At 42.3% G+C, this 15355-nt stretch overlaps 2 protein-coding genes and 1 long non-coding RNA gene across 5 annotated transcripts in view; all 3 read right to left on the bottom strand.

Annotated features, from left to right (window-relative positions):
* Positions 1-2283, bottom strand: part of mapk8ip2 (mitogen-activated protein kinase 8 interacting protein 2) — a 30570-nt gene extending 28287 nt beyond the window's left edge. For 2 of the 3 annotated variants that reach the window (XM_067589518.1, XM_067589520.1), the window contains exon 1: positions 1637-2282. In XM_067589518.1, the coding sequence (XP_067445619.1) occupies positions 1637-1701 (65 nt within the window). In that variant the 5' untranslated portion in view covers positions 1702-2282. Of the gene's footprint in view, positions 1-1636 lie in introns of all 3 variants that reach the window. The other variant, XM_067589517.1, reaches the window with a different exon arrangement.
* Positions 2284-3623: 1340 nt separating this feature from the next.
* On the bottom strand, positions 3624-6550 carry LOC137183821 (zona pellucida sperm-binding protein 3-like). Its single transcript, XM_067591109.1, has 8 exons — positions 5727-6550; positions 5475-5593; positions 5153-5256; positions 4875-5052; positions 4629-4746; positions 4451-4533; positions 4118-4359; positions 3624-3907 (listed from the first exon to the last, which is right to left on the bottom strand). The coding sequence occupies exons 1-8, from the start codon at positions 6150-6152 to the stop codon at positions 3834-3836; spliced, it is 1344 nt and encodes a 447-aa protein (XP_067447210.1). The 5' UTR covers positions 6153-6550; the 3' UTR covers positions 3624-3833.
* A 1621-nt stretch (positions 6551-8171) lies between these two features.
* LOC137182921 (uncharacterized) lies at positions 8172-14317 on the bottom strand. Its single transcript, XR_010928390.1, has 2 exons — positions 11739-14317; positions 8172-9608 (listed from the first exon to the last, which is right to left on the bottom strand). It is a non-coding gene; the product is annotated as an uncharacterized lncRNA (long non-coding RNA).
* Between the last annotated feature and the right edge of the window lie 1038 nt (positions 14318-15355).

The following is a 15355-nucleotide window of genomic DNA, read 5'->3' as shown; positions in this document are numbered from 1 at the left end:
GAGTTAAACTTATCAGTCCCTCCCCTTTCAATTAATAAAGTAATGCAAGCAGCTGCTGATCACATTTCTTCAATGATCTGATACACTGGCCTTATTTTTGATGGCTGAGAAGTACAGGCTTTAAGTGGATTTGGGGTTAGTGAAACAGTGTGTAAGCAGAACAAAAGGTTGCATATGATAATACATATACCAATTATTACTTGAAATAAGAATAGCATGCTCAGGCTGTTTGCCAGCGCTGTTAATTCAAAATATTGATGTAATGGTCAAAACTTGGCACTGTGCTCTGAACTGAGGTCACTGGTAGCTAGCCATACAAAAATCAGGTCTATTGATCTGATATGATCTGTCCATGAGATGAAGCTGCAGCATGTAACTAAATCCCACATAAGTGCTTGTTGTGGATATAAAATCCTCTGGAACCTGGCCTGCTAATGTGATTGCATTCAGTAGGACATGGGACATGTGGATGCACACACTGGGACAATGAAATGCTTTGGCATTATATGCACTAGTGCAGAGACCCTCCACCATGGTGTATATTTTGAGATTTCTGCTGTTCTAAGCATGATGAAACAACCTTTATTTTTTCATTACTTCTTCACTTTTTTTTCTCTCAGCAATTCTGTGTGGGTGAGTTCACATTATTGTAGTGTAAATCTGCAGTGAAATAAATTACAAATCATTACTTTAGTTATTAAGTAGCCTATTGTTATTCTGTATTTTTCTGAGTGAGATCTTCATGCAGCCATAGGAGGCATGAGATTATTGCATGTATGAGAATCACATTAAAGCAGAAATACAATGAAATCTGACATATTTGGCATATTCCTAGATATGCCTGCAGTCAAAATCAGATCTGAATATTGCAGCAGCCTTCACACAATTCCAAATCACTCAAACTTGTGGCAGTATCACACATCTTACCAAGCTTAATTCACATACATAAATCAGTTACACTATCAACACTCCATGTCTTTTAAGCTTACAACCTTGCCCTTGCCTTACTGTAGCTGTATCACTGATTACTCCCAAGTTATTGATCCCTGTAGCCAGTAGAATCCCACTCACAATTTTACTTAAGCAAGCAATAAACACAAGCAGATTCTGTCATATTATGTGTCGCAGAGGTCAGATGAGAGGCGTTTGAAAGAACATCAACATCAGTAGGACTTCCGTAAATCATTGTTCAGCAACATGCCCTTGCCTGGGCTGGACTCAACAGGGCGTGGGCCTCACACAGAGAATGCGCAAGGCGGGTGACTGTCGCGACAGCTGAAGATCAATCATTTGCCATCTCTATTACCATTTACCGTCCTTCATACTTTTCAGAGATAATTAAGCAGCTGTCCTAAGATACAGTTGCCTTCACTTAACGCATCAGCTCCAACAACAACAACATCCAGCCCTGTTCAGCTGCAGCACCAATAGGCGCGCAGGGAGGCAGTAGCAGGCCTGGCAGGTTATTCAAAATATCTATTACAACCCGTGGCTAAGTGTGTGCGTTTTACTGCAGTCATCAAAAGACTGATAGGTATGTTATATCCTGTACGTGGTGTCCTTTCCTTCTTTCATAAACCGTGCGCATCGTCCCCCATCATCCCTGCCCTGTCGCTTTGCATGTATAAGCTCTTACCTGCAACCAGGAGGAGAGAGGGAATGGAAAGTGGATAGGGAAAACATCTCAGCCCTGTCCGCCATCTTCTTCCACAAATGACTCAGAGCGACTGCAGAAAATCACGGAGGGAGCGCAGTCCATTCACAATCACAGGACAGAGGACGGGCGCAAACCGTGGACAGAGGTTTCTCTCTCTACGGCCCCACAGATGCCCCCCCTGGCCGCAAGCCTTCAATCAGACGAGCCTGCTCAGCACCATCAAATCTGCAGTCAACCATCCACACAAGCAGGGTAGGAGGGGGTGTCAGGGCAGAAATAATCTTCAGATAGCGCACAACACCGCGGAAATGAAAATAAAATCCTGTTTTCCCCCCCGATACGTCCAGGCGCAGCGTGAGCGCACAGTATATGCGACTGCAATCCCCGTTTCCCCCTCGCCAAATGTCTGCTGCTGCTGTGATGCTGCCTGTGACACACAACGCATACGGGCCAGCAGTGCGGAGACAGGCAGAGACGGAGGAGGAGGGGGTGTGGAGCAGAGACGATATAACGTCAGTGCCGTTACCGTATGAGCCGGCTGCCCTGAGTGGATGCAGGCAGAAGCAGCCTACAGGCTCGACACACAGCAAAACAGAGGCGTAGAAAAACAATTTCAACAAAGTGCTTATGTTGACATGACACGAAATTAAAATGTGCTGCCATAGCAACCGTGATCTCCAAAGTTAGGTCCGGGAATCACTCCTTGAAGGGGGATCCAGGGGTTTCCCGGAAAAGTGATTTCAATGTTACTCAAGTGCCTGAAGTATGGATCTTGTTTATTGTTTTGTGTATATGGACCCCATTATCATCCTGCTTGTGTCATTCATCTTGATTAAAAAGATAACAGACTCTAGGTTATAATAAGGCAGAGAGACTAAACAGAGCAATGTGCTGACTGCGGAGGAGCGCATTGCAACAGGAAATTAACCAAAGGGAAGTCAGGCTGCACAGAGCGCAGAGGCAGACAGAATAAAACAATACAATGAAGAAGAGTTAAAATGGGAAACTGGTGAAGTTTCAGGGAAACAAAAAACATACGAGGTTAGAAAACGAATTGGTGTTATATATAAAAAAAGACTGTTGTGTTAGTTTCACTTTGCTCCCCTATATCTCCCCACCAGGCATAACAACATCTGGCTATCCTTTTTATTTTGGCATGCAATTTACCAGCCTTTTGAACCTGACATGAATCGTCATTGCTTTAAGATGATGAAAGACTGAAGGTTACCGTTCATTCCTTTCTGTTTATCACTGGATGAGTGATTGTAAATGAACAATCGATCAATGAATCGCACCTCAGACCTCTTGGTACCATACTGCGCTGAGCAGGCGCAGTGGAGAGCTGTTCACAGCCTGTGGTGCTGAAACTGTGCACCTTGCTAAACTGTAGTGCTCCACTTGTGCCACACTGGGGCAGCCGATTCTCATTCAGAATGGGGCAGAAATCTAAGTAACATTCAACAGAGCAAGAACATTTGTGTTTCCTTATCAGCTAAATAACAGGGTCAACAAAAATATAGTTATTGAGATAACAAATAGGAATGAATTGAGGGTAAAACCCACCCAGTGCTACTTGACATAAATTTATTTTTTCTTAGACTGCATAGATGGTAAATTCATAGTATCAACTAGGAATAGACTTACAGAGTATGTATGACTCTAAGGTCTTATGGGTACTAGATGTTTCTCTTTGAGCATTTTTATTAAACATTTGGTTACTTTATTTTTATAAATTCATTTTACTTATGATGTTGAGACAATTTTGTTCCTCCAATAATCTACTATACATGCAGTGCACAGCTTAAGAGAAAAATGGGGAATGGTTGCTTTTTCTGTTGATGGTCCTATCCAGATAATGACACAAGCTTTTCAACAATTGAGCATTTATTTCCATCAAATGGAAGGATTTACAATCTTTGAACTGGGTGGTCCATATGTGACATATTTATATAATTACACAGTGGGCAATGCAAAATAAGTTACACTTAATGACTTCAGTTTTCTTATATTTATGTCTTAGATATGTCGGATTTTACTTACATTTAATGGAGTAAATGAGATGTCTTGTTTAAACTGAAGCAATAACAAGAAGCATGAGCAAGAGAATAACATACAGACAGTTATGAACCAATGAAAATGTTTATTTTGATGGTCATAGTCATGGCGAGATATTGATTTAAGCCTTCTCTTGGACCACCTTCTCTTCAATGGGGATGGGTCCCAGGGTGACATCACCTTCCCATTCGACAACTGAGAAAGAAAGACAGAAGACATGTATTACAGTATCACCACAGTGGCTGTCTTACAACACAGTCAGGCTTTCAGTAAGAAGTTGACTTGTCATTATGCTAGTGGTAACAAAACATCAACTCTGATAAAATGTTGTAATGTTGGCTGCTCACTTTTCCTCATGAAATATCAAATACTTAAAATAATTAATTTTTATACAGTATAACATACTTTCACTTTCGGACACTTGACGGATCTTCCTTCCAGGATTGGCCGGAGAGGTTGATCCAACACCAGTGACCCAGCTACCAGTTCCAGTGCCAGATGATCCACCGCCAGCGCCCCAGCTACCAGTTGAGGTACCAGATGAAATGCCAGATGATCCACCACCAGCGCCCCATTTACCAGGTGTGGCAAGGCCAGATGATTCACAGGAACCACAAGCTCCGTCAGCTCCACTGGCCTCCTTCCATCTTGGAAGAAAGAGAGATGAAAGCAGTAAATACCATATTAATCCTCCAATCACACTCTTTCATTAACACATATGCACAAATGCAGACACACCCACTAATGTAGGAACAAGCTCTGTGTTCACTATCAATGGCATAGGCGGCAGAAGTTGCTTTCAAGTGGCAGGTAATGTAGAGCTAGAGGGATAATAGAGAGTTTCCGTTACTATTAAATATAAGTGCTCCATTTGATGTATAGCAGAAAACATTAAATTAGTCTTGCAGATGCTGACCAGTCCACTCTCAGCACCCTGGAACCTGAAGGCCTCCAACTGGAACTGAAGCTTGTTCTCTGCAGTACGAGCCATGAACTTAGAGTCAGAGCCTGTGATCCTAGCATCAAGTAAACACCTGTACACAGAAAAACATACAGCACAATATTAGAGATGGCTGAAAATATTTTAGTGTATTTTGGTGGTTTTGTATCGTCCGTTCTCACTGTACAGAGTAACCTTCATTAACTCATTAAACTACCTCACCCATGGTTCTCAATGAAGGCATATCTGGGGCTGGAGTTCACGTCAGGTGCCAGGGTAGCTACACAGTTGTCCACATAAACACGGAGGGGCACGTGGAAATACTGCTTGACGGTAGCCTCAATATTAATGATGTCTCCCAGGAAATACTGGTAGCTTGGCCTCTGATATAGCCAGTCATCTGTACAGTGAAATAATAACATTTTAGCAATGTTGTCAAATATATATTTTAAACAAGTAAAAGGTAAAAATATGCAGATAAAGAGTGTTTTTTAATTTACCAGTCATGAGTGTCAGGGTGAAATATAGGAACTCCTCTGCGACCTTAACCGCAGAGAATGGGATCCAGAGGGGGTCAAGAGGTAAGCTGCTCACGTTGTGCTTCCTAAATGATCAAACATGTTTCCTTAGAATGCAGAAAATTCATGTAACCTTAAGAATAATGCACATCTACTATTAGAATAGGCATATCCGGTTTGATAATCCATCGTTACTGGATTTTCACCGGCCAAATGCTATGAATTACATATCATTTTAAGATTTGAATGCTATTTTATGTTTTATTTGTTTACCACCAACACCTCCCACTGATAGTCTACACACCTTGGGTAGTGGCATTCCACAATTACAGCAGCTTTGTTGGTCCTCACCACAGGAGCACCGCCCAAAGGTTGGGGATTATAGTTCAGAGTGAAGGTATAGATGAGGGCATCTTCTGTCAACTGGCAAATAATTAAAGAAATATTAGTACAAAAAACAACATCATACATGAACATTTTTTCCCATAGTTTTAATTAATATTCATGACTTGTTTACTGCAGTTTTCCAGTAACTGGCATTTTTCATTGTGCTTACCATCAATAAGCTGCCACAATCATGCAGTTCAGCTTCAAAAATCAATACTTGAGCAGCAGTGTCCTCTGCGGTAGCGGCACAGGCTCCTAGGGTAAGGTCGGCAGGATTGATGAACTGGCCTATTCCAAACATGTCCTTCTTGACTTCCACATGGGCAATCTTCTCCCTGCACTCGACAGCAACAGTTGCAGCAGGAACGGGATGCCTCAGCTCAAAAGGCACCTCAGGTACGGGGTCAACCTTGGGAAGTTCAGGGTACACCCAGGTGAGTGGTTTCTCAAATGACTGCTTGGACTGTTGAGGCGGGTGTTTGGATTCCTGTTTCACAGGTTCTGCTGGCTTCTGGTATCCAGACCACTGAGCATCACAGAAGCTGCCAGACAAGGCCAGCGCCACAAGGCACACAGCAGTCCACTTCATCACCATGGCTTCACAACAACAAGTGATCTGCACAGTTCACTAGGTGCTGTAAGGAAGATGAAAATGTGCACCTACTTTTATAATACAGTCAGCCCATTTACTTCCATGACATTCCCACCCCTTCTGTTGGACATTACCCATCAGACCTGATAGGCTTAAATTTCAGCCAATGAGATGATTGTAACTGTTGACCAAACAACCTACGGCCTACAGCTCTGGTGATGCATCTCATTTGGGGTTAGATTATTCATTCTTTTAATGCATAAAACATGACTGTGCCAAGAAAATACAGGTATCTTCAAAACAAAAAAAACATACATGTGCTGATACAATCAATATAAGGATAATGTACCAAATAAATAAAATATAGCATCACTGTTGTAATTTGAATAATTGTTACTACTAAATTTATAAAGATTTTCCTTCTTCAATCAAGTTATAAAAGTTAGAAATAGCTGGCAAACACATACTTAGAAAAAAGTGGTAACAAAAGGTTATGTTGACCCTGGGTTAGGCCTACCTGCCCTCAGCATGACACATCACACTATGTGTTTTGCCAAAGTACATTTTGTTAAGGGCTGAAAATCAATATGGCTGAAATCAATATGAACTGAAATTAACCATGAAATACAACAAGAATACAGACCCTTAATCCAAAGGACCTAAAGGTGTCCTAGGGGATGACAAAACAACAGAAAAAAAAATGATCATGACAGCCTCACCATAGCAGATATGACAATGTAATTTGACCTGAGTGTAGTGATGAAGGGCATTTCAGGATGCCACCAAAATCACGAGGATTCATCCTCTGGACACCCTTAATGTCCAGTGTTAGACAAAAAAACCTTTGTTAGATACAGTAATCTTGTGGTAATATAATTGCGCAACCTTTGTATAAACAACAGTATTTTATAAGATGATATACTACATCTGGTATTGCATCTTTACACTGAGGACATTTTTGATAGCACTTTGTTGGTTAAGTAACTCATAAGTAAATGAAAACCAAATTATTTCAGTGTTCTTTAATGGGTTAGTTCACCTAAAATACAGAAAATCATTTTCTCACTTCACCTCTAGTAGTGTCAAGCCATTTCAGTTTTATTTGTCCAGGATTTGAGGGTTCCTTTCCATGAGATTTCTGTCACCACCGTAATACAATTGAAGTAAATGGATTTAAGTTTGTCATGCTCTTGGCATTGAAAAAATGTATTTAAAAAAATCAACAGCAGTGTTGTTTCTCAAGAAATGATGTCCCTGTTGCTCTGGATAGTCAGCAGAACTTGATGTGAACAGTATTCATGGGAACTACTTTCCAATAAAGAAATATATAGTATATATATATATATATAGTCCCCAATGAAAACTGATATGTATCGTATTGGGGTGGAGGCATTCAACTCAGAGACAGATTTCTCAAAACTACTAGACATAAGTGAGAAAATGTTTTATTGTAATTTGGGTGAACTGACCTTTCAACTTCAAACAAGTTCAACTTTGGCAGAGAGGAATTCTTAATAGTGCCAGAGCTGGTAACTTGGCAATTGATGACACTTTTGCAGTAAATGAGACCTTCGGAATTAATGAAGCAACATTGTTGTTCCAGTAAATGACTTTAATGTAAATCAGACAGTTATGAACAGAATTCACAAGACAGTAGGCCCACTGAATGATGATGGTAACCATGGCACACATTTATTTTTAGGCCTGGTGAATTTGGGATGCAAGATTGAGGAGCACCTCCTGTATTGAACATGCTGGACGTTCAGATGCCCTGTGATTTTTTTTTTTTTTTTAAAGAAGAAAGAAAGATGTATTAGGATGGGTATAAGCACATACTTGTTGACGATGTTTGCAATGCATACAACTATGTAAAATGGGTATAAGTTATTCCTTTTTTTTTATCATGTCAAGGCTAAGAGCACCTAACTAAGCTTTAACCTCGTAGTATTGTTGTGTCGAATTGTTGCAGAAAAATGTATCAGAGCAAAAAAAACTCTCTCTTAATAAAAAGGGAGTCAGAGGTCCAAGTAGCAAAGTGTTCTTTAATGCCGGCAAAAAAGGGGAACGAGTAGCACTTTTTACAAAGTATCAAATCGCTCCAAAGGTTTTTCTCTGGGGCATTGTTTTTATGTCCTTGGGTCAGCTTAGGCCACACCTTATCATCCAGCCTCCCTAATTTTTGACCAATTATTATGTTACTTTTTTCCTCGTCACTCGTTGCTGGCAAAAACTCTTCAGACCATGTTTTGAGCTGTTTGTGGGCATATCTCGGCCCACATAATTCTTCCTGATTGTGTCCAATTTTTTATATATAAGTATTGGGAATCACTTTATACCATTATTGTCCAGTTGTCTTCTGGCCTCTTATTTTATTCTAGTTATTCTTAGTCATTTTACACCCTTATTTCTTGATCTCTTCCAGAGGGTATTTTTTCTAAAAGTTGAAGACTTTAATGCAGACCCAAGCAACATGACATGTAATACAAACACACTCAAATTTCTCCAGTGTATGATTATGATTCTTCTACTGTGCCTCTATATGTACAGTGTGATTAAATATGGTTCGTGAGATTATAACTACACCAATACAAATTGTATCCCACTAGCCCTTATTGCTTATAAACTTGTAAAATCAATCTGCATAGCTTAATATTGTCTTTAAGCACACCAATGACTTTTAATGAAACTACACCACATTTCCCCCCTTTGGGACTAAAAGTCCCATCGATAATGCTTGGTGATGATCAGGTCCCATTGCCAATCGATATTTATGTACACTGTATTTAGGTTCACAAACCATGTCATCTCTTAATAACAGGGATCCTGCAATATGGGGAATGGGTGACAAATACATCTAAGTCATAGGGGTTCAGGCACATTCATTTTGTTTCAGTATCATAAGTATTAGTAGTAGTCTTAGGTAGCAAGAAAACAAATTAAAAACAATCATTGGACAATACAGTAGTTAGCTGATTGTAGGACTAGATTTCGGTCCTTCCCATAATGAGGGTGGAGCGGGCAGCAGGTCAGTCTCCACTGAGTTGTCGTCAATTTTCGTTTAGTAGTGGAGCTGGCGCCCTTCCCCCCTTTGATGCCTTCTGATTCAGTGTATAAGTACTGCATGGGTTACGGCGGTTGTGGTTGCTGTTCCTGGCGGGTCCTGCTCCTCAAGAGCCATGGAGTTGATGGTGGCTTGTGGGGTGGTGGTGGTCTGCTCTCAGTCCAGGTGGGTCCTGTCGAAGGTGGCTCGTATGATGTGGTGGGTTGAGGTGGCCGGCCCTCGGTCCAGGTGGGTTCTGCTGATGATGGCTGGAATGTCCAGGTATACACACCGGCCCAACCTGGAGCTGCATTTCCCCCTGGTGTTGGTCCTGCTGGCATGTGTAGGCCATTCTGGTAATCTGCATTGGATTGCCCATCCATGCCGTAATAGTACAGCCACTGTTCAGCCATGTCTACCTAGGGTGGAACATCACATAATGAGGATTGACACAGACTTCTGCCAGTTATTACTCCTTTTCCTCCTCTGCTTCAGCATCCATCTCCCTGCCAAGCTGCCATAACTCAAGCATTCTTTTATACTTCTGCTCGTATCTAGTTGATAGTCGTTCTAGTCCTGCCTTACCATATCTTTGTAGGAACATGTGAGTGCTAAACAATATATCTTCTCCATAGAATATAGTAATCATGTTGACTGTATATTTAGTGGTAAGGGGAAAGTAGGGAAAATCAGGATAGTCGTAATATCTTGCTGTTGCCTGATTATATCCTGCTGTTACTAAATCATATTCATATGTTAATGAGATTTTAGCACAGTCCTCCCCTACCACCTGATGGTCTTTTTGGTACTCCAATGGGCTCCTGGTTCCATGCTATGTATATGTTATCCTCCAATTTCCATGGAGTCTGAGCCGTTCGCCTAATTCTTTTGGTTGTTCTATTTTTTTACTACCTGCTCACTAATTACAGTACCTTGTCCCGTTACCATAACTGGTGCGCATATCCCTGTCCACTTCCATTACGTTCCATTAACGTTACTTTTACATGTTGGTTGTCGTCACACAGCCAAAATATATCTGCTAGTGGTCTTGTGCCGTTGTCTAAGGATGGTAAGATGAACTGACTGTAGTACCTATTATTGTTCATAACAATCAGTGGTAGCCCTTGATCTATTATAACTTGTTCACATTGTATTGCTGCAGTGTTTGTAGTACTATATATAAAGTAAGGCATGCTGCTTGGTAGGTGTTTAACTCTCCCCTGTTCTGGCATACGCAGCCACCTATAATCTAGCCGTAGACCATCTTCTGATTCTACACTTAGCACTATTCCCAAGTCGCTAACATTATTCATCGTTGTCCCCATTTGTTTCAATGCTACCTTTTCAGTTTGTTGCTGCAGCTTACCATTGAGCGCTACCATTTTCTTTTTCATTTATTGTCCCCTTGTTATACAGAAGGGATGTTTTATCTTTTTAGTTATTTTAGTTAAGGATGGTGTCCAGGTGTTTAGTTCATTATCTACTCGTTGAGGGCATATAGATGTATTTTTTGTCCAATCCATATTTGTTATACTCTCCCAACTTGCCATTACCGTTGCACAGTAAGCAAAGCAAGTGGATTTATTTGAACATGTTTCTTCTTTTATCCCTGGAATTGGTTTTATTTCTGGCAGTCTTTTTGAGTTATAGCATGTAATACAAGCGCGTTGGCTGACCTGTCTAGCAGAATATTTTACCAATTGATAAAACAAATTGCTCTCCCATCCTAATACCTCCTCTTCATCACTTTGGTGCACTGTTTCCTGCAGGCTTCTAACTTTACGATCGTTCACATACACCCGAGTCAATTTGATCGCTTCTTCGGCATTCATTATGCGTTTGGACCTTATGTTCGTACACTGATTGTAAGAGCATTGCACCCGTATTTGTACTATCCCCTCTGCCAGGCATTGTTGGTGGACTGCATATGTGTCTATTTTTACGTCTCCAGGTCCTAATGTTAGGGTTTGATTGTACTGGGCTGATCTTATGTATGTGAGTGCAATTACCTCTTCCTTCCATATCTTTCCCTCTAATGCTGCTACTAGGCCTGTGGCTAGGGGGCGCATTCTTCCAACTGCTCTTCTTCTGACACTCTTTCTGTGCTACTATACCTAGTGAGTATTAAACCCATCCCCAAAATTACTAGTAGCAACGCTTTCCGTCTGTCACTCCCTGGACTTCTCTCATGCTTTTGTCTTCCGATTATAGTAACTCTGTGGGTTACATTCAATGGGAATGGCTCCGGCTGATACTTCCTCTCCTGATGAGACACCTGAAGTTTCCCTGACTTCTGTTGGATCCTCATGACTCTGACTGACTGGGGTTGAGCTACTACTCTGTGGCTCACCACTTGTTGACCCTCTAACTGTCTCTCCTCCCACTGCTTACTGACTCTCTACGTCTAGCAGCTAATCTTTGTGATCTTCTTTCTCCTTGAGGCCCGCACTGCTGTCTCTCCTCTTGTCGGGAGGCGTTGCCGTCCCTTTCTGGTTCCTGTCGGCTTCGTGCTCTGCAGCAATGGTTGAGATGAAATCAAAATCTCTTACCCTCTACTTTTAGTGCAGTTGGTGTGGCTAGGATCACCTTAAACCGTCCTTCTCGCCTTGGCTGATCCCACTTTCGTTTGAATACTTTTACGTAGACCCAATCACCAGGCTCGACTGTCCTCGGTTGTTCTGGGATTTCCACGTCCTTGCTCTCAGCCACAGTTTTTATCTGTTGAAACACAACCTTGTGTATTTGGGTTAGATGTTGCAGATAACATGTTAGTTCTCTTTCACATTGTTCAAGGGGTGGCCCTTCATATGGCCCCCTACGATAGGGAACCGGCATCGGTCTCCCTGTAAGCGCTTCATGCGGTGTTAGATGCGTTAGTCGGTTAGCTTGTGTTCGCATAGACATCAATGTCAATGGCAAAGCATCCACCCAGTTAACCTTGTATTGGCTATCTGCCATAATTTTCCTAAGCTTCATCTTTAAGGTACCATTTGCCCTTTCCACAGCCCCCTGAGACTGTGGATGGTACACACACCCAAACTTTTGTTTGATCCCTAACATCTTTAAGGCTATTTTGAGTGTCTCTGCTACAAATGACGGCCCGTTATCAGAACTGATAGTATCTGGCATTCCAAATCTTGGAAAAACCTCTTTGCACAAGAATTTAGCTACTGATCTACAGTCCGGACCTTTCGTCGGGATCGTTTCTATCCATCTGCTGAATCTGTCAATTACCACCAGGATGTATCTGAACCCTTTTACTCGTTCTGTCATATCTATGAAATCTAACATTAAGTGGCGAAACGGTCCTTCTGGTGGCGGGATGTGTGCTATTGGTGCTGAAAATGCTTTCCTTACATTATGCTGTGCACACACTTCACATTCATGCAATGTTCTATCCACCATAGCCGCTAAATATGGCGACCACCATACCTTCTGAAGCCTTCTCAATACCTCTCCCCTTGCACAATGGTCCCGGCCGTGAGCATCACGAATTGCGATTTGTATCAGTGATGTGGGGAGAACAAAGTGGCCTTGTGCACTGCGCCATAGCCCCTGTGAGGGACCCTCATCTGTTGTTTTAACCGCCCCCCTTTGAAGCCATGCAGAGTGTGCATATGGACCTGACTGCTGTTGTGCTGCAATAAGGGATGCTAAGTTTGTTAAGGGTTCACAATCTTCTGCCACTAGCTGTGGTCCCATACATGTGGATGTAGCTATACGTTTTGCAGCCTCGTCTGCCAAGTTGTTACCCTTGGCAATCAATGAGTTTGTTTTTTGGTGTGCTGCACATTTGATGATGGCTAGTGCCTTAGGGTGATGTATAGCTTCCAGCAGAGCTGATATAGCCTCCCCATGGGTTACTGGGGAGCCATCTGCTCTCAAAAAACCTCTTTGTTTCCAAATAACTCCATGAACATGGCATACTGCGTATGCATACTGTGAGTCTGTATAAACATTCAGCGTTTTGTCTGCAGCCAAATGACATGCTGCAGTCAAAGCCTTAATTTCTGCCAATTGTGCTGAACAAGGCTGAGGCAATTTCAATGTTTGTACTTCCGTAAAGGTATCATCGGGATGCAACTGTATTATAGCATATCCAGCGTGGTTTCCTGTAGCATCCCCGAAACAAGAACCATCTACAAAAAGTGTAAGTTCTGCAATTATAGGCTGGTTATGCAGGTCCCGACGAGGACGTAGGAACACATCTGTAGACCGGACGCAATCATGTGGTGTGCCTTCTATAGGCAGCATCATGCGTGTGGCTGGGTTAACTATAGTGCATCGTTGAACTGTGAGTTCAGGGGCTGAGAGGATTACCTCATAGCCTGTTCGTCTTGCTTGTGTTAACACAAATCTGGGGCTCGTGATCAAAGCGTGCAGCTGATGAGATGTGTACAAAATGGTTGGATGGCCCATTGTGATTGCTGATGCCTTCTGAAAGGCAAAGGCAGCTGCTGCTAGCCCCTGATAGCAGGGTGGCAGACCTGTTTCAATGTTGTCCAATTTGGTACTATAGTATGCTAGTGGTTGCTTACCTGTTGGCGTATCCTGCATTAGTACCGCACATGCATAGCCTGCTTTTTCTGCAACATATAAATGAAAAACATTAGCATAGTTAGGATTACCTAACACTGGTGCTTGTTGCAGGTCATGTTTTAAAGCCAAAAATGCGCCCTCAGCTTCAGCAGTCCATTGCAACTCAGCTGAGCCATTTGTTTGTCCTGCAGCACGGATTAGGCCACGTAGTGGGGCTGTTTTTATAGCATAATCACAGATCCATGGTCGACTAAATCCAGTCATTCCCAGGAATGACACCATGTGGCCCACTGTCTGAGGTTTTGGAGCTTTTGATACTGCCTCGATTTGTGAGGGAGCGATTGCTCGTTTATTGCCACATAACTGTCTTCCTAAATACTCTACCTGTGTTTGGCAAAACTGCAATTTGTCTTTGCTTACCTTATGTCCCCCTCTTGCTAGAGCCTGTAGAACTGAGAGTGAGTCCTGTGCACATTGCTCTTTTGTTAGACTACAAACCAGCAGATCATCTACATACTGTAGCACTGTGCTAGTGACGTTTAGATGTTGCAAATCATTGGCTAGAACTCTGTTAAAAATTGATGGGCTGTCCACGTAGCCAAGACGTGTATAAGTGTACTGCTGGTTTTTATATGTAAAGGCAAACAAGTATTGTGAGTCTAGATGCAATGGTACACTAAAGAATGCTGAACATAGATCAATGACTGTGTACCAGCAGGCATCATGAGGAATATTAGATAACAGAGTGTGTGGGTCTGGGACCACTGGCGTTTCTGCATCTACAATAGCGTTAATGGCACGCAAATCATGTACCAATCGATAATCATTTGAGTGTGGTTTCTTGATAGGAAAAATTGGTGTGTTACATGGACTTTTTGTTGGTTTTAGCACGCCTGCTGCTACCAAGCCCTTGATGGTGGGTTCTATACCTGCTATTTGATGGGGCTTTAACGGGTATTGTTTCTTATATGGCAGTATGATGCCCTGTTTTGTTTTAATTTGGACCGGCTGCGCTGACCTAACCAGCCCTACATCTGTTTTATGTTGTGACCACAGCCCCTGTAGTAATAGCTCTGTAGTAATAGCACACTGTGTTCTTCTGAGAGTGGCGCTTGAGTAGGAGATCTCTGGCTGAGCAACACTTGGATCCCAGTGCCTTCATCATACGTTCGTAGGGATATTTTCAGATATTGTCCACTGGCAGAGGACTGCACATGTTTTTTTTTTTTTGAGTTGGTTTCCATGTTGTTATTTGTAAGGCTTTCTTCACCATAGGTCCCATGTCCTTAGCCTTTTTTCCAACTGCAACCATGAGAGTGACATGTGGGGTGGAGTTGGCCACTTGGAACCAATGGCGCAATTCTGGTGGCAGGATGACTGCTACTGCAGCTCCTTGCGGTCCTACATAGAGGTCTTGACACACCATGGAGAATATTTTTCCACCCACCAGCTCTTTCCAACATTCTCTGTAATCCGTGTGTTGTTGGGTTTCATCATACAGCATAGTACAGTGCAGTGGCGGCTGTGGTTCAGATGCAGAGGGCAGCTCTCTTTGTACCCACGCTTTCCAGGTGTTCCACTGGTGTATTAGCTCTGAGTTGGGCGGCCATTGTATCCAATATACTGC

The sequence above is a fragment of the Thunnus thynnus genome, chromosome 5 (genome assembly GCF_963924715.1).
Source record: "Thunnus thynnus chromosome 5, fThuThy2.1, whole genome shotgun sequence".
Lineage (NCBI taxonomy): Eukaryota > Metazoa > Chordata > Actinopteri > Scombriformes > Scombridae > Thunnus > Thunnus thynnus.
The sequence above is the reverse complement of the archived record's forward strand: the minus strand, read 5'-3'. Positions and strand labels throughout refer to the sequence as shown.

What these genes read in the sequence shown, in the direction of transcription:
- LOC137183821 (XM_067591109.1), bottom strand. Translation starts at nt 6,152, where the DNA reads ATGGTGATGAAGTGGACTGCTGTGTGCCTTGTGGCGCTGGCCTTGTCT. An exon ending in ATTGTGGCAGCTTATTGATG is followed by an intron (nt 5,594 to 5,726) that starts GTAAGCACAATG and finishes ATTATTTGCCAG; the next exon opens with TTGACAGAAGATGCCCTCAT. An exon ending in TCAAGTGTCCGAAAGTGAAA is followed by an intron (nt 3,908 to 4,117) that starts GTATGTTATACT and finishes TTTCTTTCTCAG; the next exon opens with TTGTCGAATGGGAAGGTGAT.